Source organism: Physeter macrocephalus, chromosome 17 (assembly GCF_002837175.3).
Source record: "Physeter macrocephalus isolate SW-GA chromosome 17, ASM283717v5, whole genome shotgun sequence".
Classification (NCBI taxonomy): Eukaryota; Metazoa; Chordata; class Mammalia; order Artiodactyla; family Physeteridae; genus Physeter; species Physeter macrocephalus.
In genome coordinates this window covers 42,854,486-42,880,115 of record NC_041230.1, presented here as the reverse complement: position 1 = coordinate 42,880,115, position 25,630 = coordinate 42,854,486, and the positions used below count along the sequence as shown (strand labels likewise).

Sequence of the window (25,630 nt, the reverse complement as noted above, 5' to 3'; positions counted from 1 at the left end):
GTCCTATAACATGAGAATAGGGGAGGAGGGAGTGGCCTCCCCTCCGAAGTTCAGAAAGCTCCAGAGTTTCACTGTATCCTCCCCCCACAGCTCCCTCGCTTCTCTTCCTTTCCAGCTCTCTGCTTCCCAAGTATGAAAATTGTAAATCTGTTTTATTTATTTCAATCAATCCTCGGCAGTGTGCCCCTCAGGGCAGAGGCAGCCATGGTAACCCTGCTAACTCATGCCTAAAAAATTCATCGTGTTTAATGCAGTCGATGTGTCTGATACACTTATAAGTTTTTTTTTGGGGGGGGTAGGGGTGGGAGGAGGGGGCATGTGGACTTGCTTTTCTGGGTCTTGCTGGGAACTGGTGCAAAGGGGATAGAGGGAGGGCCGCAGCATGATGGGGAAGAGGCAGAAGAGGAAGCAAAGGGTCTTTTGTCCACTTAGCTCTCCCTCTGATTGTTCAAGAGCAGCATGGCCAGACTCTGGGGGACCCCAGACACCTGAGCTGGGCTCATCCGGAGACCTTCAGGGGAGGCCTCCTTTGGGCAGGAGCGGCCTGGAAAACCAAATGGTCTCGTAGAGGCAGCTGGGGCTCTAGCCCCCCTGTGCGAGACAGCCCCTCTCTCCAGGCTTGGGGTGTGCTCTAGGGACCGAGGCTTCCTCCACTGCCCAGGGTGGTCCGGTGGCCCTTCCTGCCCACTCCCCAGGACAGGAGCCAGCTTCTGCGCACGCACGGCCGACCCACTGGGCCTCATTTCCCGTGCGTTCTCAGCCACCTCGTCAAGCCTGGCCCCGCTGTCCACTCACAGGTGCCTCTCCGGCCCCCTCCGGGCCTGTCCCGCGTGGAGCTGGCCCTGAGCATGGCTGGAGGCAGGTCAGATGGCAGGGGTGGGGCCGCCTGCTGGAGGCTCCGGGAAGACCCCCGGGGGGCCATCTCTCCAGGCCTCGGAGCCTCAAACCCTGGGGAGCAAAGCCCATGGCTTCAGAGTATTTCATCTTTCGAGCCCTCAGGGCAAATGAAAACAAAGGGGTGGGCCACCAAAGGAAATCCTGTTGTCTCCATGACATCAACTCCAACAAGCCCTTGAGAGAGGCTGGCCTCCTGCCTCTCCCATCACAGGGATTCCCTTCAAGCTGAATCACCATTTCCTCAGCGTTGGCCCACATAACTGATGTCTGTGAGCGTTTTCTCCATATTAGGCACGTCCTGTACCTTAAATCCCTTGAACACGGGACAGGCGTCATTTTAGCCATCCTCTTTTACAGAGCATGAGGGCAAAGCCCAGAGCCTTGCCAAGGTCCCCATCTGGTCCGCCCACCTGGGCACCCGAGCTCTTAGCTGCTGCCTCGCCATACACCCAGCTCGCGGTATCCAGGGCCCAGCCTGCACAGGGGCTTGGAAGCGCTTTTTCTGCAAGACGGATGGTTTTTTGGGGAGAAGGAGGGCACCTTGGCTACAGATATCACTAGGCCTTCTGATGGACCAGAGCCCAAGTTTCTCCAGGACCTTCCTGTGGCTCTGGGGCACTTCATCTGCAATCCAGCTGCTTCTACCCCACCCTCACCCTGGGGCTACCTCTAGGGGTGGAAGGCACTGACCACACTTGGCCACACCTGGTCGGGACAGTGACATCTGCGCCTATACTTGGGCTGCTCTGCTGCGGTGGTGGCCTGTCTCCAAGGGGTGAGACAGGAGGCAGAGTCTGGGAGCCTGCGGGGGGGCGAGTCACCCACGGGGATGACTCCATCAGCCGGTTCCCAGGCCTGCTGCCGCCTGAGCTCCAGGGCGAGGTGGGGGTTTTAGTACAATGACTCCCTGCGCTCTGAATCCAGGTTGAGACGGCCGTGGAAATAGCATCCTGAGCCCCGCACGCCTGCGAGTGCCCTGGGTTGACCGTTAGAGAACCGGATGGAACTTTTCTCCCCTTTGAAGTCTTCTGAGCTCCTGGCCTTCCAGGAGGGACTCCCTCCCCAGGACACACTCAGCCTCCCGCTGAGGTGGCCCGGCCTGGGAAGAGGCTTCGAGCTGCCTCGACGCCAACGCACAGCCAGCCTGGTAAACTGTTTCCTGGCCCCAGACCTGCCTGCCACCTACGCCCCTGCCAGCTTCCAGCCAGGCTCATGGAGGCCCTCAGAGATCAAGCGCTCATGGGACAGAGGAAGAAACTGAATCCAAGGGCTGGTCCAAGCCACACAGCTGGGGCCGTGGTGGAGTCAAGTCCCTGACCCAGAGTTCAAGTTTCATACTGCCAGACAGTCCCACACGGTGCGTCACCTGCAGAAGGACAGACCTCTCCTTCCCGGGTCAGCCCCTCTTTCCACTTGAGGGCTCCAACTCCCTGTGACGAATGCCCAGGGCACAGACACCTCTTCACCCCATGACATGTGACCATAATCAGGGTCCCTTGAGGTAGAGGGTCTGTCTTGGGACAGGTAAGGGAAAGGCACCCCTGAATCTCTGACATTTCCCCCTTCAAACTAAGGGGGTGACCTTCTGAGAAATGAGGCCGGCAAGTAACAGAAGTGCCAGGAGCCCGGGGAGCCCGGCTGGGGCTGCCCCATCATCCCTGGGAAGGGCTCTGGGGCTCGCCCCAACAGTCTTCCTGTTACCAAGCTGCTCTGTTCACATTTTCCTTTACTTCATCCCATTATTCCCAAACTAGTCCTTCGTTCCAGGCCAAGGGATCACTCCCTGCTGCTGCTTATACGACCACAAACGCTTACAGATGGTGAGCACCTCCTCCCTTCCACCCAGTCAGCGTTGAGCCCAGACGCCGAGGCCTGAGCTCCCGTAACTCTGCCCCTCTACCCTTAAAGCCATGCACGCGACTTGGGCCCAGCAGCCCAGTGGTCACGTGGTCACTGCACCAAAGCCAGAATGTCCCCCTCCTCAAATTCTTCACCCAAATGGGCTGTCCTCCTGGTGTGGGTCCCTCCGGGTGATCACAGAGATCCACTTCTATCTCACATTCCAGTGGTGACTCCTCCAAGGGATTTACTGTTCCTTGAAGGGTTCCCACTAGGGGCTGCCATTTTGCTCTGGTGGCAGTCTCAGTACCCATCTCTTGCTCCACCAGGGTACTTGCCCACCCAGAAGGTCTCACAATGACCCTCCAGAACCAGGAGAGCCCTCCACGCCAGAAAGAGCCCCGTAGCGAGAGACCCCTGAACCTGGCTTACACTGCAGTTACCCGAAGACCGTTTGAGACACTCCAGGAAGTGGGCGATTTGTATTCCTAACAGGCTTCACAGTCAGGACCGAGAACCACTGACCCCAAACTGCCACTGCTGCAAGCCCGGCGATGCCACACTCCATGTGGAAATGGGGAGGTTTCACCAGCAGCCACAAAGGGCTGCAGAGCCTGGCCTCTGCCTCAGAGCTCTGGTGAAGGGCCTGTTGCTTTCCTTCTCCCAACCACACCCTCACCTCCCCAGAGCCGGGGTCCTGGTTTTCCCTGCATTTCTGCCTCGTCTCCACCTTAGGGTCCTAAGCCCTTTGCGCACAGCCCCAGCCCCGACTCGAGCTGTTCAAAGGGTGGAACAGATGAATTCTCCGGCCAGACTTCCCACCTGCCCAGGACTGCACCACCACCCTCTCCTCGGGCAGCAGGCGTCTCCTCTCCCAGCCTCAGAGGCCCTGGGGGAGGAAGCTCAGCTCTAGCCCCCTCTGGCATGTGCCTCTCCCGCCTTCCTGGCTACATTTGGCTTCCACAGGAGAAAACAGTCTCCGATTAAGGAGCTAGACTGATTAGTGCCTTTCTGGCCTTCAAATCTTTAGTCTGGGAGTTTTATGGAATTTTATGAACTGAGATTGTTTTCTGTAGCTCTTTACAAGTGCCCACTTAAAGGGCACTGAGATAAACGTCAGAAAACAGAACACTAACACTAATACCCACTGCTGGTAACAAAGAGCAAATACCACAGCAGCCTCACTGCTGAGTCTCTTGGACAATGTGAAGAGATCGGAGTGAAAGGGATGGGAGGGCGGAAGGGTCAACAGCAGAAGGGATGTCCAAAGAAAGCATGGAGGGGACTCTTTAAGTTCTTCGTGGCCAAACGGAAGGGGGGTTTCTCTTATTGGAACCCTCCTCCATCCTGTCAGGAGGCTGAAAAAACTCCTTTTGTGATCAGTCATTTTCAGGGAAATTTAAGACGCATGAAATAGGCTTTTCATCCGAATGTCCCTTTCCAGCCCAGGAAATCTTTATCGGATTAAACGCACGAGAATGAAAAAGGGCTCCAGATGTGACAGTGTCCTGCAGGTGCCCGAGGAGTCCCAGGTCTTGGTTACAGAACAGGCCGCCCTCTGACCCCCAGCAGAGCTGTGCCAGGCAAGGGGCCTGCTGGGTAAACACCAGCACCCCATCACCACACCACCCACTGACCATCGAGCAGAGGCTGGATGCTGCACACAGAAAACGGGCGATGGAGTTTAACGCTGATGTGGAGGCCTTGATAAGGGAGAGTGACCCTGAGCCGTTCTGCTTTGGCCTAGAGATTAGAGGGCAGTGTCCCAATGAGCTTGGGATCCTGACGGAGATTCGCCTGCTGAATGACGGGTGACGTGTGAGTGAGTGAAAACAGAGCAAGCTGCAGAACGATTCTGAGTCTGGAATCCTCTGCCGGAAAACCTCAACCTTAACCACAACCAAACAGGATTATACATTTATAAATGCAAAGACAAGTTTTGGAAGGAGATACATGAAACTGAAAGTAGAGGCTACGTCTGGGGGAGGAAGGGGTGGGGAGGGTCTTCTACATTTTGCAGTACATTCTTCTGCGTTATTTCAATTTTTATCTTACACGGAGTAAAATTTCTTTTTAAACAATACAGAAATCATTTAGAAACCTACACATTTGGGGGTCATCCTGGACTCCCTCATGGAGATCTCAGAGACAGAGCAGCGGAGATCTGACAATGGCAACAAGCATCTTACAAATGAGAGGATCAACAGCCGGGAAATGATATTTTTAGCTAAGGTGGCTCTTTGCTTCAAAGGCGTAGGTTTCATCTTAAAAGCAGGCAAACCTCCTACAAAGTCTGCCTGTTTGCAAGGAGTGATTAGCATAATACTCCTTTTGGGAGAAAAGGCCTGGCTCCACTCTGAGACACGAGTGCCTACTACAGGGGAGGCTTCTCCTGAAATAGAATCCCAGCAGAACAGCAAAGTCTCATCAATGGAGATGAAGCCCCCATCTTCCATCAGAGCCAGAAAGCCGCCTCGCACAGAGGGCCTGGGGATGACGGGTGCAACGCAGCCAGGCAGGGTGAGATCTGAGAGATCACAGCTTCGCACGGGGAGGCCTCCCTTCTGGGCTGCTACTTAAATCACTTTTGTCTCATGCAACCACCTTCTTCCGCTTTTAAGTACGGAGGGTCTGGGGGCTGCCTTTATAGATGCCCTTTCTGAGGGGAAGGTCAGAGCCAAGTCAAGGCTGAGGAACAGGGACGCACTGGGCGGACGGCAGGCGGAGACCATCGCTGCAGGACTCAGATGATGACATCTCAGGGAGGTGGCCGCCTCCGAGGCTGCTCGTGGCCCTCGAGAGGCGGCTCAGCTGTGGGTGAGCCAGCGCTGCGGCTCCGTGCCACCCTCCGCCCTCCTCAGTCCCGCAGGCGCTCACGCCTGTCCAGGTCTATCCGCCTCTCCTCCCCCAGCCCAGGCCCCCCACTCTCCGCTGCCATTATGCTTGGCCTGTGGGCACATCTTTGATGGCTGTCTTTTCTCTCCCAGAAAACCCCTAGCTGGCTCGGGAAGACTAAACATGTATAGGGACGTTTGAACTTTTTTCCAAATACCACAAAAATGAATCGAAAGCTGTGACCTTCCAAGAGCTGTAATTACAGATACTCATCTCGGGAGCTAAGCTGGGCAGAGATATCACCGGGCACCTGCTGCTCCGTCACACCAGGCCCAGCACCCCATCCTGGGGGGAGTGTGACCTTGGGCTGTGCGGTGGGGCTGGGGGCAGAAGGTGGCGGTGCTGGTGCTATTTCAGGCCTCCCTGGCGGGAGTGGGGCAGAGGAACGGGAGGGGTGCAGAAAGGGAGGCGCAGTCCCTTCTCCACGGCCCCCTCCCCGTGGGGTCTCCACAGCAGTAAGATCACAGGTCTTCCTGTGGAGGGTCAGGGGACCGGGAAATACTCACAGACGGGGTGCACAGCTGAAGATCTGAGAAACCAATTACCACGCTCCTGGGGGGTCCGGGAGAGGCAGAAGAAATTGGACTGGGGCATCTGCTCAGGCTTCAAGGGCAGGAAGGAAGTGAGGTAACTCCAGGAACCTGCCAACTGTTAGGGCCAGGGGCTACCGGCAGAGGTGGGCAGGGGTCCCGTTCAGGAGTAGGGCTCAGAGGAGGCAGGCCTCATCTGTCAGGAAGGGGACCAGCCCGCGTGGGAGGAAGGAAAAAGCCGACTGCTCTCTGGGAACAGCTGAGGCCAGCTGGCTGAATTCACAGGCACCTGGAATTAACTGGCTGAAGAGCCAAACGTGTCAGGGCAGGGATGTCTGGAGCCTCCAGAAGGTTTTAAACTTAGTCCAGATTATCTGCACACACTGCTGGTCCCAGCATCACGGAACCTTCTAAAATGATGCAGCAGCCAGAGCCCTTGTCAGGCAAGCTTGCTGAGCCTCTCCTCAACCAGCCTTTGGTGTTGGAGGAGGCTAATGGCACAGCTGCAGACAGCGAGCAAGTGTCCCCGCCACCGTGAGCCCTGGGCCCCACTGTCTTGCCATTCGCTGGAGCTCAGGGCACGGGGCTCTGGGACCAGCTGCCTCAGGTGTGGCCTCATGAGCCCCTGCAGTCCCCCTGGCTCAGGGCCATCCCAAGGACTCCAGGGTGGCCACGTGTCAGGGGTGTCTCTCGGGACTTGTGCACGCCCACAGCAGGTGGAGAGAGTTTTCTGAACCTGCCCAGGCCCTTCAGTGGCTCGCTGGGAATACCTCAGGGCCGCTTGGGCCTGGCCCCAGACACACCCCCAGCTCCCCGGGGTTGCCGGGCCCTGGCGCCTGGGCTTCTGAGCAGACTCTTCCTACATGAGAAGCACCTTCTCCTCCCACCCTCGCCCCCAGCAGTTCCTTATCTTTCATGGCTCAGGTAGACGGCATCTCTTTCCAGAAGCTTCCCCAGACCCCTCCATCAGGGCTAGGCACTCCCCGACCCCATCTGCTCCCACAGAGTATCATCGCTACTCGAGTCTGTGACCGTCCCTGGGAGGGCAGGGACGAGCTCTGCCCACTGCGGCGCCCCAGCGGCTGGGCACTGGGGCAGGTCTGCGCAACGACACACAGCATTCCCTGGCCCTCGTGAGGCCAGCGCGGCAGCAGCCCCTTCCCGGGGAGTGGGGAGCTGGGGATTTTTATCCGTCCTCACAGGGGAGGGGCCGAGCACTTGCTCCGGGCAGTTCCAATTCAGAGATGAGGACTCTTGCCTGGCCTGACAGCTGTGGCCTAATTTCCAGGGTTATACCCAGGATCCTTAATTTTACCCACTTGGTATTTTTCATTCCTGAAGCACAGGGGATGGAGAGGGATTGGGGATGGGGGAGGTGTGGACAAACGGGGCTGGAGGAGTCAGGCATCGCAGGAGGGGCTGCGCAGAGAGGGAAAGAGGGATGCGGGTGGGGACGGCCAAACTGATTCTTTTTTTTTTTTTTTTTTTTAAATGGAAAAAAACCCAACAACCTAACTCCCAAATCCTACCCCCCATGCCCCGATTTTCCTCAGTAAGCATTTTCAACAAGGTCACAAATGCACTGGCTCTATAGATTTTTGGCCCCAAACCACATCTCAGGCAGCCTTTAACAGCCAATTCTTGGCGTAGCTTCAGCTGAGCCTGAGGAGAGGGAAAACTAGGGCACCTTTATGCTCTGAGAAAACATCGGATCCGGGTCACAGCTTCTTGGTTCTGCTGAAGCTATGGGCACCCCCCGGCCCACAGGCCCGAACCTGAGGACACCCCCGCCCCTGCAGTTCCTCCAGAGCAGGAATCACAACACTGCGGCGCACATTTCTTAGTCACTTGTCGTCTGTCTGCCCATGCCACCAGACTGCCACCTCGGTGAAGGCGGGAACCGGCTCTCGGTTCTGTGTGTGCCCAGGGCTGGCGCGGGGCCTGGCACACCGCGGGCGCTCCAGGAACAGCCACAGGATGAACCAGGGGGAGTGAACTTTTGACCCCCGTCCCCCGTCTGGGTTGGCCTGAGCTCTTCCCTGCCCCCCCACCCCACCCCAGTGCTCCTGCTACACCTGAGTGTCCCGCCTGTGGACTGCGGTGGCCGGTCCCGCGTCGGCCTAGCCCAGGCGGGGCACGGGGCAGCGCGAGGTAGATATTTACTGGCAAAATCAGACCCTCGGTTCCCTCCTGTGTGAAAGACCTCAGCTGACCCTTAAGGTCCCTTCTGGCCACTCTGAACTGAGCCTAAACTCCAGACCGAGACTCTGCTGGTCTCTCTTCCATCATGGCCTGGGGCTACCATTCTGGGAGCACACGCGCGGCACGAGTGGCCGCGCTGGGAGGGGCTGGGTCTGGGCCTGACCCCCAGCTCCACACACAATGACACGGCAGGCAACTTCTAGTCTCTGGCAAGGTGCAGCGCTGCAAATGGAAGGAAGCCCTAGAGAAGGGATCAGCTGGAGGCCTAATTCCTCAGAGGCCGCCCTGCTCCCCACCTGCCTGCGCGGTGGTCTCTGGGAAGGTCACTGGGGCACACACACAGCTCCACCCCGCCCCTGCCCTCCTTCCAGGAGAATCTGGCTGCTGGGAGAGTGCGGAGGGAGCGTCTCTCCTTCCACTGCCGCCGTGGTGGGCCCTCAGTGGGGCCTGCTTCGCACCCCCTTTCGGGCAGCACTGAACCTGACCACAGGGTGGGCGCTGGTTGCGCCTTCCTCCCTGGTGTCCACAGCCTGGGATTCTGGTTCCAGATCCAGTTTCCCACGAACAACGGCTCCTCCTCCTGCGCGGGAGGGTGGGCACACAATCCCGTCCTGAACAGTCAGGGCACAGTGACGGGTCCAGTGAGACTCAAGCCCAGCCCCGCGGCTGAAGGCTGGCTGCTAAGGGAGAGGAGTGAGCTGAGAGCTGCGGTGGCTGTCCTGTCACGGGACAGACGGCCTGCTGGGCACGGGGCTGACAGAGGAGGGAGGAGAGCCTGCTGTGGAGGCGAGCAGGTGAGACGGAGGCCTGAGGACACCAGGAGGCTGCTAGCTGCGGAGTTGCCAATCCTGGTCCCTGACTACACAGCACCTTCATTTTTTTCAACAGAAGCGTGAGAATTGGTTTTCTGTCACATGCGCTCAAGAGTCCCGACTGGGCAGCTCTGAACAGGGTGGGGTCTTGGAGGGGGTGGGTGGGTGGGGCGAAGGGCAGAGGAAGGGGGGACGCCTGGGGGCAAGTCTTAGTTTGCTCAATGGCTTTCTCTCTTACTCTTCCCTAGAAAACAAGGGAAAGTGACAGTCAATCCCAGAACATCTGCTTTCCAGGAGCTGAGCCTGAGGGAGTGAGCGGCAAGGGCCTGGGAAGGGGGTGAACGGGGGCCAGGCCAGCTCTGGGACCACCAACCCACCCGCCCGTGGGCTTCCTGACTCTGACACGCACAGAGAGAGGGTGGATGCTTCTCTTCACAATGACTGTCACAGTCGCTACCGGGACACCTCCTGCGGTTACCAGGTGCAAGACACTCTTCTGAGTACTTATTTTATTCTATTTTTTGCGGTACGCGGGCCTCTCTCACTGTTGTGGCCTCTCCCGTCGCGGAGCACAGGCTCCGGACGCGCAGGCTCAGCGGCCACGGCTCACGGGCCCAGCCGCTCCGCGGCACGTGGGATCTTCCCGGACCGGGGCGCGATCCCGTGTCCCCTGCATCGGCAGGCGGACTCTCAACCACTGCGCCACCAGGGGAGCCCTGAGTACTTTTTTGTAACGTCATTTAGCCTCCCGGGGATCAGCAGATCACGATGGTGACCGTCCCCATGTTTCACACGAGAAAACTGTGCTCCGGAAAGCTGCCACGTGGGGGCCCCTTTCCTCTGAAGAGCTGCTGCTCCCCACTCCACTTGGGGTTCTGCCAGGGCTGCTGCTCGCAGCGGCCTGCCACCGCCTCCCAGACCACAGGGGACACACGACCCCGCGGGAACCAACCAGAGCTCCCCAGGAGCACAAACAGCAGGGGCACGATGGCCATGTGATGTGGCGACCTCGTCTCCGCCACTAGAAGGGACCAAAGCGGTGAGGCGGACCTCGCACAGAGGCCAAGAAGACAGACGGCGCCACAGGAAGATGCTGGGTTCCTGGGCCTTGCAGCCCTCCGCCTTGGTCTGGTGCCTTTGACCTGGATTCCCACCTCCTGATGACCACCCTAGTTAGATAAGCGGTTCCCAACTCCCGGCCGCAGACCTCCACTGGCCTGGCTGCACCAGAAGCCCCCTGGGATTTAGCTGGGTGGGGGGATGGAGAGGGAGTGGGAATCTTTGCATAAGCAGGCTGGACTAGGTGGCCTCCAAGACCCCGTCCAGAGTGAAGATATAATACCTTTTTAGGTGGATTGTACTCAGTGCCCAGCTCACTGGGAGTGTTTGCCAGAAACACAAGGCAGCTTTATGGTTAGTTTCATGAGCTCCTAACCCCCTGAAAAAGCAGCACAAACCATAAAAAATGCTGAGAAGAAAAACTGGTCACCTGGACTACATTAAAAATAAAGAACTTCTGTTCAACAAGAGACACTTTTAAAAGGGTGATAAGGCATGCCACGGGGTAGGAGGAGATAATTATAGTACACACATTGGAGAAAGACTTGCATCCAGAATATATAAAGAACTTCCACAAATCAATAAGAAAGGTACCAAAAACCCAGTGGGGAAATGACTGGAACAGGCTCCTTGCAAAAGAGGATACCCAAAAAGCAAAAAGTGATGAGAAGTCATTTAACTTTGTTAGGCTTCAGGGAAATGCAAATTAAAACTACAGGTGATACCACCACACACCTACAGGAGAGGCTAAAATCAAAGACCGATGATATCAAGTGTTGGTGAGGATGTGAGCAACGGGAACTCGCACACTGTGGATGGGAGTGGAAATTGGTGCAGCTCAGACAATATCTATCAAAGCTAAACACATGTATGGTCCCTGATCCAGCAACGCCTAGGTATTATCTGAGAGAAACGTACATGTATATTCACCAGAAGACACGTGAAGGGATGCTCACGGTAGCATTATTCACAATAGTGCCAAACTGAAAATAACCCAAATGCCCATCACTAGCAGAATGTGTAAATGAGCCACGGCATCTTCACACAGTGGGGCACTTGACAGAAATGTGATCTACTGCTACATGGGACACAAGTGAACCTCACAAACACGAGGTGGGTCAAAAGAAAGTTTACAGTTTGTAAAAGAGCACAAACTACGTGATTCCATTTACATAAAGTTCAAAAAACCAGGTTAACAAAAAAACCCCCCAAAACCCAAAACCCAAAACCCAAACAAAAACCCAGGTAAACGAATGTACAGCGTTAGAATTCAGGCCAGTGGCTACTCTGGGGAGGAGGGTAGGGGTAGTAACTGGGAGGAGACATGAAAGGGAACTTTGGGTGTTGGAAATGTTCTACTTCTTGATCTGAGTGCTCGTTACATGGATGTAGACAATTAGCGAAAGCTAACCAAACTGTTGTACACTTACAATTTGTGTACTTTTATATAGCATGTTGTTAATATAAAATTTAGATTCAAAAAGGGCGTTGTGGAAATTGAGGCATGGAGGGAGGAAAGGCTGCCATGGTGGCCTGATCAGGAGAAGGAAAAGATGGATCTGGGGCACTGAAGCAAAAAGTGTTAAGCTTACGTGTTTAAGAAAGAGAGAGGGTTTTGCCAAAGAGATGGCAAAACGGTACAGAAAACAAGTCAGAACTTCTGGGGACACAGGAGGCCACGAGTTTACCGATGACAAGGCTGAGGGTGAAGTGGAGACACGAGCGCCATTATTAGGCTAAAGCAGCAGCTCTCTGGGGGAGCAAAACAAGGAGGCTCAGATGGCCCCATGTTCGGGAAACGGGTCACGTGTGAGAGCTGGCACTGGGGCGCGTGACCGTGACCGCAGCCCGGGCAGGGGGTGCGGCCGGTGGAAACGGAGAAAGAGATGCAAAACTTCACGCTTAGGAAGGCAGCTTCTGAAAGGAAAGAGGGAGAGGCAAGGCTCGAAACACACAGCACGGGATGCTCGACAGAGGACTAGAGAAAAATGAGAGATGACTCAGGATTGCACTTGAAATCCATCTCAGCTCAGCTCCAGAGAGAGAGAGAGGCCAATGTGGGTGATGTGAGCAACTGTGATAAACCAGAAGGAAAAACAAATGATCTGGGTGTGGGGGGGGAGACTTGTCCTCTTGAGCAAGAGTCAAAACAGAGATTTAGACCAAGAAAGACAGTCACTGTCCAAGTGCCAGGCAGTTCCAATGAGATTATGTAATCTAAATATAGACCAGAAATGGGCCAGGATAATGGCCGGGCAGGAGTCTGGAGGGCCCGGGGCCTAGAAGGAGGACAGGGAAGGATCCGCAGATTTACTCGGTGCTTCACTTCTGAGAGGTGACAGACAGTAGGATGAGAGGACGACGAGGAGGAGGGCACATCAGGACGGGTCTTGGTGGGGATTTTCTGTGGGTCAATGACTCCGGGCAAAAGGGAGGCACCACGAGAGAACATAGCTTCTTTCCGATGAGGCTGAGGAAAAGCAAGTCCAGACTGGAAACTGGGCAGTTTTCCCAAATGGCCTCCAGCACCCAGTCTGGAAGACAACCAGGAACCTCAGCTCTGGGATCTCTAGATGGTACACAGCACCCCCATGGAGATGTCCTAAGACGTGGGGTGAGGGAGCTGGGGGCAAATACGCTGGTGCTACAGAGACACGGAAAGATTTTAGGATGACAGCAACAGACCCAAAGCCCAGGCTCTCCTGGGAGCTGAGGCTGCATACTTGTAAAGAGAGTTCCATTATCCACTTTAGATCCCAAGAGCCTCCTCGGTGGGCCCTCACAGCCCGGGTTACAAAGCACCCTTCCCCATGGGCTGCACGCTACTTCACGTGGGCTTGCGCTCACCGTCTGAGGCTGAATTCAGCGCCAAGGTCCCCCCAGGCCAGGGCCCCTGCAAGGTGTCACCATCACACGTGCTCAGAGACAGGAACTCTCCTTCTATGTGGAAGGGGCAGCTGGTCTGACGGCCTTTCACAGACCGCATGTGATGGAAACCCTTCTGTGTTATTTTTCTGACGATGGGGGTGGCAGTGAGAAGTGGGTGCGCGTGTGTCTGTGACCTTTGTGGCCACCTGCTAAAAGAATACCCTTGTGGGGAGAGAGCGGGGAGGACCACACAGGGGCCTCCCAGGGCACCCACGGTGAAAAGGTTGGGTTAAAAGGATGAAATAAAGACCTTCCTGAGGACCACGATCTACGATAGACAAACAGGACACATTTCTGCAACTGCTGTTCCAGGAGTTAAAAAGCACTTTTAAGCTAAAGACGCCCATTTCTCTCTCCTGGCTCGGATGCAGCCCAACTCCAGGGAGGCAGGAGGATGGAAGTGACCTCTAGGGGCCAATTCCAAACCTGCCGATATTTTAAGTCGCTACATTACGATTCCCAGCAGCTACTTGCTAATTAACCGAGCTGTCTGACTTACCAAGGTCAAAGCTTTGCTAGTTTCCTGGCATCCTTAGGTAAAGTATAAACAGGTCCAGAGACAACTGCCGATTCCATAACCTCTAGAGCTTCAGAAAGAAATTCACCGTCAAGCTCTCAGCCCCTGGCAACAGGGCTGGGGAGCTGAGGCTTCTCAGGTGTATAGACTACAAAGGAAGTGCTTTTAACTGGAGGCTGGAAAGGGCCCCGCAGGTGCCACCACCCATGTGATGAGTCTTTGGAGGCCTTTTAAGGCCTCCCATGCAGCAGGTGCGGGATGGCTCCTGACTCCTCTCCCCACCACGGGTGCTCCTGGACGTGGGGGCAGACGGCTGGCTCTGTGGGTCACCTGGCCTCCCCGTGCCCAGTTCACCCGTGACCCCTAAGCTCCCACGAGCCCTGCTCGAAGCGAGCGGATCCCTGGCCTCCTTCCAGCCCCTGCTTCCATCAGCAGCCCTCTGCCCACAAGGGATCCAGGAGGAGCCTTGAAACATGGGGCCACTTCCCTCTAAAGCTCCCCAGACTTCCAGAGCACGCTGCACTGGGATCCCTCTGGCCAGCACTTCCTCTCCTCCCCCCTCCCCCCCTGGCTGCACCTAGTTAATCCCAGCCTGGCCTAGCAAGGCTTATCGCATGTGGTTTCCATATTCCAGAAGAAAATACATCCGTTCTTGCAGGGAGCGCCAGTGTGTATGACAGTGGGCTCTACAGGGACAGCAGGGGGACTTCCTGCAGGAGACAGAGCAAAGCCACTGGCTGGCCCCAGCCCTCCCTGCCACCCCTGGGTCACAGATGGTTCTATGAGGTGCTGGGATGCTGGCACTTTGCCATGCATTAGGGGACAATGGACGCGGGCCGGGCTGGGCTCTCTGGGCTGCCTGCACTTTGCACCTCCTAGGGACACCTTTTCACGTTTGAGGGCAGGGCTTTCTTGCAGGCAATCTTCTCTGGCATGTCAGATGGGGCCGCCCTGCCATTCACAGTTCCTCGGTGTTGTCCCAATTCGGAGATCAGAGCCTAGAGCTGGTTGTGCAAAGCAGTTTCTGCCACTTACTCCCTTTGCTGTCCTGCGTCTCAACAAAAGCACCTTGGCCCCTGGAGAAGAATGACTGGGGAAGGCTCCGGAAGATTCACACAAGGAACTGGGCAGACTGACTAAAAGCTGACAGGAAGAGAAGCTTCTTCTGAGAGGGAAGTAAGAAATTCCTCGAAGCAACCCTCCAGCCCTGTTCAATGTTCTGTCTCCTTCCCCTCCGCTGGGGACCCCAATCGACACGGCTACGACTGATGAAAGACCCAAATCCGCCTGCATTCTGGGGAGGGGGATCAGGGCCTGTTTCCACAGACAGACTTAGGTTGGTGCGTGTTTGTCACAGCAACTTGTTTTTATTCTGAGCAAATGAACGCAATCCATTAAAGGGGCGAGAGGAAGACAGCCGAGCGGGGCCTCTCAGCAGCTCTCTCCGCAGGCTGGGGGCCAGAAGCGAAGCTGCTTTTCTAAAATGCCATTTGAACAGGGATCTGGGTCTTGACGCTTTACTTGATTCGTCTTTCATTAGCATCAGCACAATGGGCTTTTGGGGACCCAACCGATGCCCCCTGGCAGGTAAGATGGCACGCAGAAAGAGACAGGGGAAAGGGGGTGCCCCCGATGCAAATGAACTCCAGAGGCCCGGTGGATACAGAGACCGAGGGGGGCGGAGCTGGGGTCGGCAAGGATCTGTGGTGCGCGCTGCCCTAGCCACAGGGGCCGTTTGACCCCCGCCAAGGAACGGACAAGGACAGCAAAGTGGAATTTCCCAATTAGGGCATGAAAGAGAGCTCCTTCTCTTGAGCCACTGTGCCCCCCTCCCACCCTGCAATTCAAAACAAGTCCAGGGGCTTCCTGGCCCCACCACCCACCTTAGCGGCCAATCAAGTCCTCCCTCGCCCGACCCCCCAACACAGGGCTCTCACGCAAAGCCGGGGCACTGGGGGAGGGGAGGGCAGGCTTAGCAGGGCTACCTATTAGGGACTCTGGGCCTTGGATGAACTGGAGAGGCTGCCAGGCCTGTCTGTGTCAGAGGCAAGAGGAGGACCAGAAGGAACCAGAAGCCTTATCGTGGGGGTCCCTGGGTCGGGGTCTCGTGGAAGAAGCCTCGTGACAGCTCCCCCGTCTCTCACTTGGACCCCCACCCGCACCTCATCTTGGGGGCTCCCTTTCTCCGGGGAGGGTGCTCGGCCAACATGGGCTGGATGGGGATGGAGCCCTCGAGTTCACAGCACAGTCACTCGTTGAAAAGAAAGCATTCTCTGGCAAGTCCTCTTTGCAAGGCAGCAGGGAGGAAGGGGAGGGGGAAAGGCACAGCTGATTAAGCCGAAGGACGGCTGGTCAGAGGGCCGCGTTGGCTGGCAGCGTGAGCGTCCTCAGCCTCGCTGCCTTCCCAGCACAGAAGCAGGCCTTGTCAAGATCACAGCTGTTGGATTACGCTGGAGTTCATATCACAGTCTATCAAAGAGGCTGCATTTTCTCCCTCCTCTCCTTTTCTACTGAGTATAGTGGAACGGTTCGTGGGAAAACAAGCTCTGTGCTTGTTCTGTCTGCACTGGCTGGGCGGGGGGGTGGGGAGGGGTAGAGGCCAGAGGAGGGAAATGTACACGAACACCCACTTGGGGCCGAGTTGTTTTAGCGGTGCCAGGGCCAGGCCGCTGGTGGGCGCCCTGGGTGTCGGCGCAGCAGGCCTGGCGCTCAGGAGCCAGCTCTCGGCACACAAGGTTCAATTCTTTCACCCTCTCCCGGGTCTGGTTTCCCCTCCCCACAGACCACTGTGGGAGGCCGAGGCCGAGGCCGCATCATGAGGCGGAACAGCAAGCTCCGCTGGACCAAGCAGTGCGGAGCGCTGTAACACGCAGGGTCTTATGTAACCCTCTCCGCAAAACGACAGGGTAGGCACAGTTATCTTCGCCTTACGGGCCTGGAAACAGGTCACAGAATAAAAAACTAGAGGAACTGGGATTCGAACCCAAGGCTGTTTGACTCGAGAAGCTCCCCTCTTAATCCAGCTCCTGAGTGCCTGTGGCATCTGCCCGACTCCTGTGGAGCCTTGGGGAGGGGGCGTGGGTGTGGGCAGGGCTGGGTGGCATCTGCCCATGTCCCCCTCTTCCCTCCCTCAGTCCCTGCAGCCGGGAGAAGGGCCTGGGCCCAGAGTGGGTCACAGCAAGTCTGGCTGAGACGAGGTTTTGGAGTCACTGGCTTCCCCAAACTCAACATGCCTGTGAACTGTTACATCCACCAGAGAGCGAGGCCACATGGACACAGAGAGGATGTGCAGCCCACCCAGGGGCCTGGCTGGAGTTTGGGGCTCTACTCCCACGCCCCACGGAGGTGCAGCCTGGGAAAGCCGAGTTGGGGGAAACACCCCGGGGCCTGAGGAGAGTCATGCATCTTCCTCAAGGCCAAGACCCCCCACCAGATGTTTGTCCTCAAGAACTCTGGATGCCTTTGTCCTTCTATAGACAGTAGCCGTTCCTGGACCCTGAGCTAAACACACTACTACAGAAACAATGGCTCTTCACTTGTTTGCCAGAAGAATCTCTTTCCTTTCTCTGCTCAATCTTGGGGGTTGAGAGGAACAACTTATAGCTGGCTTAACACCAGAAGAAGGGGGTTAAGAATCATTTACTGTTTCTTTTTTTTTCCTTTTTAAAATTTTTTTGGCCGCGCCGCTCGGCATGTGAGAGCTTCGTTCCCCGACCAGGGATTAAAACCATGACCCCTGCGTTGGAAGCGAGGAGTCTGAACCCCTGGACCACCAGGGAAGTCCCTGCTTCTTGCTCTTTTTTTTTTTTTTTTTAAAGTTTTTCAATTACTGTGTTTCTTATCAGGCCTGTGGCTTCTTCTCAGCCTGCATGTATCACTATTATGCTCCTCTTTAAAGCCACCAGCAGAAAATAAGGAAATGAAACGAAAGGCAGGTGGGCAGGCTGACACTCCGAGGGCTGGGCCCCAGTGAACCTCTGCTGAAGGGCCTCGGCCCGTCTGGCCACGGGAAGGAGGAAGGCACACGTCCTCAAGGCCTCCTCCACATCGGACGCTGGGCTGTGCTCACCCTGAGAACCCAGACTGGGTGGCGTGGCACGCTGGCTTAGCAGGTAGCCGCCCCGCAGAGCTGGTGTGGCCCAGAGGAAGCTGTAGCTCGAAATGACAGGGGCTGGTGCTGCTTCAGGGGGAACGGCAGGCTGGACAAATGAAGCGAAGGACTAGGAGGGACAACAAATGTGAGGGGCCCAGTCACGGGTTCCTTCTGTCCAGCCCACTGGGTTCTCTGCCCAGGGCTAGGAGACCTCTGCGGCCGTGCGGGGTGGGAGTGAGGCGTGCCCTGGAGGCCAGGCGCCACGCCCACTGAGGCCCCAGGGTGGTGCACGGGGAGTGTGAGCCCTGGAACAGCGAGTGACTGCCATGCTGCATACCGAGCCCCAGAAGGATGAGGAGGGAGGACCCTCTGAGGAGCTGGGTGCCAGGTGGTCCTGGTCTGCAGGCTGTGCAGGGCTCCTCAAGGCACCTGGCTCGACACTCTCTCACAGAAGGGACAGAGGGGCAGCTGCAAAATTAGCAGAGTGCAGTGGTCTGCAGCCCAGCTCCAACGGGGCCAGGCAGGCACGCGGCTTCCTCTCATTTCCCTCCTGCAAAATGAGGATTCTCATCAGCCTAGGATGCCTGGGAGACACTGCAAAGCAAGCGAAGCCTCACTGTCCTAGAGGCTGTCACTGGGAACGTGGCACCAGCTCCACGGAGCCTCGGCCCTAGCGGGCGGGGAGAGCACCACGCACACACTCACACACACCCACGCGCGCCCACGCTGCCCGCACTTCTGCCTGGTGCTGTCTGGGGGTACTGCCAACTCCCCAAGCACCCTCTCCCCAGGCCCCCGACAGGGCACGTGAGGCTGACAGAGGATGGAAAAACCCATTACAGCCCAGTTCTCCAGAGAGGAAACTAGCTGCAGATTCCTTTTTCAAAGGCCTTTCTCTCCACTGGTTTCCTGAAAGTCTTCCAGGCAAGGAGGGCTCATCAAAAGAGCTGACACCTCTGCAATTTGGAAAGCCGCACGAAGCTAACTGTCACTCGTGTGGGAAGAGTCTGTCATTTTCCTGGTAGGGGGTCTCTTCAAGCCCCAGCCGTCCAACCTGATGCGAAAAAAATACCATGGAAACCTTCCTCTTTTGGCAAGTGACGGTAAGAATCCATTTCTGTCGCTCTGTAACCGTGGTTGTCACCCGGGATAATTCTGTCCCCCAGGGGACCTTTGGCACTGTCTGGAGACATTTTTGATTGTCCCAGGTGGGTGGGTGACAGTGCTGCTGGCATCCAGCGGGTCGAGGCTGGAGACGCTGCTCAACACCCTACAGTACACAGGACAGCCGCTGCCACAGAGGATTATCCGGCCCCAAATGCCAACAACGCCGACGCCGAGAAACCCTACTCTGTGCGAGCTCAGGAAAGCAGGGGGTGGTGACACCATCCCACCACCACCGGGACGCCTTTGGATGGTCTAGACCGTCAGAAGCCCCTGCCTCCCAATGGGCAGGGACTTGTGGTCCTGCCGTTTGTCCTTCTGACCAGGCAGGCCTGTCCCCTCCTGAGACTCTACCCTTCGGCCTGCTCCCCAGGGTGGCCTCAATGCCACCCTCTGCCTGGAGCTGGGGCCCTGTGGCTCCTCCACCCGCCGGCGCCACACAGGCAAGCCCTGGGCCTGCTCCCCCCACTTGCCTGTCTCCCACTCTTTCAGCTCACCCCGCGCTCAGCGGGCTCGCCCACGCCTTCCAGCCGGCCCTCTTCCGGCCTCCTCTCCCCTCGCGGCCTCCTGCCATCCCCCTCTTTCCTCTGCTTCTTTCTACCTCTTGGGCCCTTCCTCTCAGCCTCCTCTCCCGGCTTCTCCAGACCCAACCATTACACACTGGAGCTCTGAAGGGCCCGGCTCTGGGTGGCCTTCCTTCGCTCTGACCACCGACCATTCTCAGTCCCTAGGAATGAAATCCACAAGGTAGAATTATCTAGCATGGAACCTCGCACAGTGTTCAGTAAACATCTGTTGAATGAATGGATAAGAGAGTGAATGAAAGAATGACTGCCATCAACCTCCAGATTTGTATCGTGGGCCTAGATCCCTCCTTCGAGAGGCAGACATAGCAATGTCTTCAATGTCTCTCCTTTGACGTTCCCAGAGCTATTTAAAACCCCTCCCTCCCTGCTCCTCTTCCGGGGCTCCCACCTCAGGGACAGCTACCGCTATCTACCCTGCTGCTCACACCACAGTCTTGGCCGTCCCCCCCCCTCCCTCTCTCCTCCCTCCCTCCCTCATGCAATTCATCACCAATCAACATACTTCTTACTAATTCTTGCATCGCACTGCACTGCTCCTTCCCATCCCCCTACCAAGCTGCCACCTTGGACAACAGCCTCCCAGCCGGTCTCCCACACATGCACCCAGTCTCTCCCAGCAGCACAGTAATCTGTAAAAACAGCAATCTGGGGCTTCCCTGGTGGCGCAGTGGTTGAGGATCCGCCTGCCAATGCAGGGGACACGGGCTCAAGCCCTGGTCCGGGAAGACCCCACATGCCGCGGAGCAACTAAGCCCGTGCGCCACAACTACTGAGCCTGCGCTCTAGAGCCCGCGAACCACAACTACTGAAGCCCAAGCGCCTAGAGTCCGTGCTCTGCAGCAAGAGAAGCCACCGCAATGAGAAGCCTGCGCACCGCAACGAGGACCCAACGCAGCCAAAAATAGAAATAAATAAATAAATTTATATATATAAAAAAAAGCAGCAATCTGATCACACCATTCCCCTGCTCAAGCCCACTCAGCGGCTTCCCGCTGACCTCTGGGTAAGGGCCCCAGTCCTTAGTCCAGCTCACACGGCTGAGCCCCTCCCCCTTCGCCTTCCGGTTTACAGCAAAATGAACTCTCCAACCTCCCTCCTGCCTTGAAGCCTCTGTGCAGGGTGGACCCTCTGCCTGGAATTCTCCTTCAACTCCCCGACCCCCAGATGGCCCTGATCAGGAGCCCCCCAACTCCTGGGACATTAGTCTAGTCTGCTCCCTGAGCACCCTGGATGGCTTTACTAACCTCCGTCGCCCCAGAGGTTCTGATTTCACTGGTCAGGGTGGAGCCCAGCCATCACCTTCTTTTTCAAGCCTCCTTGGTGACCTAACATGCAGTCAGGGCCAAGAACCACTGCTGCAAAGTATCTAGGGTCACTCAGACTATTCTGGGAAACTCCTCTGCCTGGCTTTGTGGGGAGCCTGAAGAAATCTGTGCCCCCTCTAGATTTCTGTTGGCCTGAAGGTCACTCTCCTGGTGACCCTGCTCCTTGGAGCCAAGCAAGAGGCAAAGGGCCAGACATGGCCATACTGCTGGTGGTGACAGTTCTGGAGGCCTCCAGGGACTGGGGCTGGTGCCCTGGGACTGTCCGGGGCTGGGCTCACACAGCACAAGAACCTGGCTCCGCCAGAGCCACTGCTGCCACCAGCCGTGGCCAAACGGTGTGCTGACAGCTGGGCACCCAGCGCAGCGGGTTCATGTTCTGTCTGGCTCACCTCCTCTTCTCCCTGAAGACTCCCACAAGAGTGTTCGATGAGAGGATATTTAGCCTCAAGGAAAGCCGTCTCAACAAGTGAAAAATGAATTCATTTGTTCGAAAAATGGTGACATCGACCTAACCCATGTCAGTAGCACCAGCAACCTGGTGTGAAGGGGGAACCGTCTTTGTTTCTTTTAAGAGCTCAAAGGTCAGGAAAAGGAGGAGAGAGGAGTGGAAGAGAAAATGGTTGCCTTGACCCCTTGCATGGTATGAGAATGAAAAGCCGAGGCTGTGGGAGCACAGAAGGTACGCAGAGGCTAACCTGATGATGAAGCCGCCTCTGACCTCCAGAAGCTTCCGTTCACTGCTGAACCTCTTGAGAAGGTTGATCATGAACTTGTAAAAGTAGGAGTTCATGGTCGGAGTCGAAGGAGAACATTCCAAGCCTTTGGTACCTATAGAGAAAGGGACAGAGCGGGATTTATTCTACGTGCCCACAGAATATAAACAATTATCAATGCCAAAAAGGTGGGGGAAGAGTCTCTGCGTAACAGGATGAGGGAACACCTTCAATCAAGGGCCACGTTGGCAGCAAAAAAGCCGGGACCAAACAAGTGTGCGCAAGCTGATACAACTCTGCTTACTGCAAAAAGCACCCACTTCCCTGTCCACCCCTCCAGCCGACCCCCCATCACTTAGTGAACACCTCCTACGTGTGAGACCTGCTGCTAGGTGCCAGAAATTTTTGGAAAAAAAATATTTTTTTTACTCATTATGCTAATAAAATACACTTGGGCTTTGTTTGACTGGTTAAGAGCAAAGGGCAAGTCAAAGAGAAGAAAGAGAGAAGGCAGACACACAACCTCAATGGTCCATGAAGCTGATAGATCCCGCGAGGCAGAAGCCATACTCCCTTCCAGCCGCCGCTGCTTAAGAATAAGTCAATTACGCACACAGCCACCAGGGTGAAGACAGCACACACCGATAAAATGTGAACGAGTGTTTCCATCTGCACCCAATGTTTTGAAATCAGAGATTCTTCCTCATCTTCAGGCAAAGACGCTCTTTTAGAGTAGTACTTTGAAGACCCTGAGCTGGCTTTACAACCAGAAGCACACTTGAGGTCTCCCTCTTATGTGTACCAGCTGAAAATACACTGAAAGCCAGATACAGCCCTCACCCCACTGTCCCTGCAACCCCGTCCCAGCCCCAGCCCTGCACATGGTCCCCTCTGTAAGGCCTCCAGCGCGGAGGGGACGAGGGTAGGGCTGACACAATGCCTGGATGATCCCAATGTAGTGTCTGTTCATACACCCCTTGGGATCTCCCCCCGTCCTTCCTTTCTAACACATGACGACCTCAACAGCACTGCTGGAAAGAGGTGTCAGTGATGTAAGGACTCCTCATTCCATCTGCCTGAGGCATTAACAGGACATCAGATTTTTTAAAAAAAATAACAGCTTAACTTAGATATAATTCATATACCATAAAGTTCACCCTGTTAAAGCATACGATTTAGTGAAACAGGCAGCATGGGGGGTTCTCTGGGAATCAAGCTTGGCTGTGCAAGGAGTATGAGCTCCCAGAAGCATCAGCCTAAAGCACAAAACAGGAACGTGTGGAACCGTCATCCAGAACACTACAAGTGAGCCTTACAGAGGAGCCCCTACAGGCTGACTTCATCAGATGCCAGGAAGCAGCAGTAAAACCTTCTCCCAGGAGTTCTGTCGTTTTGCTGAACTCAGTCTTCCTTACGTCCTCGCGTGGTCCTTACGGGGAAGTGGTTGGGAACTGGAAAAGGTGTTTCCTGTTTTGTTTTTCCTGGCTGTGAATTACTCTATGAGGATTCCTTACCAGGAGCCACACCTTCAGAATACTGTCCCCTCTCCTGAACCTCTTCTACAGCTCCTGTGAACCGTGCACGGGGCGAGAAGCCAGTTCAAGGACAGGCCTCATTGAATTTCTTGTTGTTTGCAGTGTGTTGTTCTGGGTCCCTGTCCAGAAGAGCCTGGCCCAGGCAGTCCTGAGTGACTCTGGAATGGCAAACAGTCTCTGCTCCCTGCCCAGAGGGGCTGTTTGCAGAATCAAGTGTCACATTCTCACAGATCGAGTTACCCCAGGCCCAGCTGGGGCTGATCTCCAAAGAGGTGGCTGCAGATACAGCTGCTGAGGCAGCCTGGCTGCCTCTCAGCCCCTTGTCCCCATCCCCACACTTGAGGATATGTATTCTGCCGCCCCCATGGTGGCCTGGCTGGAGGGCAGAGGCTCCCCCGGCGCCCCCCAGTGGAGGTGTGTGTGGACTGGAGCCCAGCTCCCTGCAGCCTTCTCTTGGGTGCTCGTTCATGATGACTCCTTATGTCCCTGTCCCCTTTTAGTGTCTGTATGTACACCTCTCTCCCACCCCATTTCCAGGCTTAGGTTCCAAAGGACAAAGGGACCAAAACGGGGACCGACCATAAAGAAATCCTCCCCACCTGGGGCCACAGTCTCCAGTCTCCAGGGACTGGGTGTCTTGGGCAGGCACTGGGGAGAGGTGCTGGGTGGTTCTGTCCCTACAGAGGCAGTGGGAAGCATCAAACATGGTGTTTAGAGCTTGGCTTGGGAGTCCATCAGACCTGGGTTCACATCAGCTCTCCGCTCAACCGCTTACTAGCTGTGCAATTGCAGAATTGCAAGTCTCTTACCCTCTCTAAGCCTCAGTTTTCTCATCTGTAAAGTGGGGGCAATAAAAGCCCTCATTAAACGAGACAAACATGTAACGTACCTGGCCTGGGGCTTCCTACATAGTCTGATCTCGGTAAACCGGGGCTGCTATCCCTGGCAAACGTGCCATAACCCAGAGCACTGCATGAGGCAAATGGTTCCCGTTCTCCGAGTCTCGGACTGGACGACTGAGGGCTGGGGATAGTCTGGAATGTCAGATCTGGGACGAGTTCACAGTCCTCTGCTGGGGGGCAGGGAGGCTGTGAGCAGAGGGGATCGCCTGGGACCCCTCCCCCAACCCCCACATTCAGGGAGGGAGATCTGGCCACCCCTCAGCTGACAGATCAGCAGAAGAGAAGGCCTGGGGCTGCTCCGCACATGTCGCCGCTCTCCTTAGCCACAGCCCCCATTGGGCCCCACGATCCACTCTCCACGTCCGGGCCCGCATGGCGGTCCCTGGAGCTGAGGCCCTCAGGAGGTAGGAGAGGGCAGAGCCACATCTGGGAGAAGCCATGTCGAGTGCCTCCCATTCTCGGAGCGCAGTGGTTACTGAGAAAGCTTCTGCTGCTCAGTTTAAGGACTACCAAGAGCAGGAGGCCGGGTGCAACCGAAGTGGGCGCCGGGCGCCTTCCTGAGGCTGAGACTAGGAGGATGGGAGCTTCGGGGGAGCCGCCCGAGGCCGGCGGCCCTTCAGGCTCCCACCCGCCAGAACGGGCTCTGGTCAGGGCCACTGCCCTTGAGAGAAGCCTCTGCAGGAGAGGGCGGGGAGCATTGGGAAGCTCGCAGGGGGTAGGGCAACACTGGCCAGGTGGGCTGGGCAAGGATGGGGCGTATCTCTGTGCTCACCACGGACAGGGTGAGGGCCTCTTCGGTCCCTCCCAGCCTCAGTTTCCCACTGGCCCCACCGGCCACTTTTCTGACTCACCAGCCCTTCTGGCCCAGCTGGCTTGAGGTAGAACCTGTGAGATGTTTCCAGGCAAGGCTGCAGGCACGAGAGGAGGAGATGGGGTGGAGAGAGAACAAACCCGCTCCAGGAGTGTTACTACAGGCACGACAGGCCTCTCTCAACTGAACTCATTTCTGCCCAACCGCAGCCTCCTCCTCCCCGTGGGGAGCTCACAGCGCCTCCACCGGCCGCCTCTGCCTCTCGCTCGTCTGCGTGCTTGACAAGCTTGGCTGGGAATCGGCCTCCTTTCTCAGCAGCCCATAAAAGCCTACTCAGCTCAGCTCTCCCTCGGGAGGGGCCCGGGCCTAGATGCTGCCCATTAGGACAGGGCAGAGCCGGATAGGGGCCCGGCGCCTGGAGTCAGGGCCCGCCCTCCAACGTGAGGATCTGCTGGATGACAGGGCTGGGAGGCTCTGACTCAGGAGACACTGCTGATAGATAGCACGGTCTTCCAGGCCCGCCGCGGACGGTTGGGGCACTGTTCTGGCGGGGGGCCCGGGAGGTGGGCAAGTGAGGAGAGGGCTGGGAGCAACCTGGACACGGGTCTCAGGAGGGAGGCGCCCTTTGAGGGGCCGAGAAGAGCGGGATTTCCATTCCCTACTCCTGCCGAGGACCAGTCCCAGTGCCGCCTGCCTGGTATTTCTGGTTTAGAGGAGTGGGCTCTGGCAGGACGTTCACGTGACCACCGGCTGGCCGAGGGGCCAACAGATACTGCTGGGAGCACCCTGTATACAAAACCAGGCCGGGGGGCGGGCGGCCA

At 56.6% G+C, this 25,630-nt stretch overlaps 1 protein-coding gene across 2 annotated transcripts in view; it reads right to left on the bottom strand.

The window, feature by feature from the left end:
• VAC14 (VAC14 component of PIKFYVE complex) overlaps positions 1–25,630 on the bottom strand; it is a 97,362-nt gene that overhangs the window by 16,463 nt on the left and 55,269 nt on the right. For both annotated transcript variants that reach the window (XM_024124947.2, XM_024124948.3), the window contains one exon: positions 21,544–21,676. In XM_024124947.2, coding sequence (XP_023980715.1) covers positions 21,544–21,676 — 133 coding nt within the window. The remainder of the gene's footprint in view (positions 1–21,543; positions 21,677–25,630) is intronic.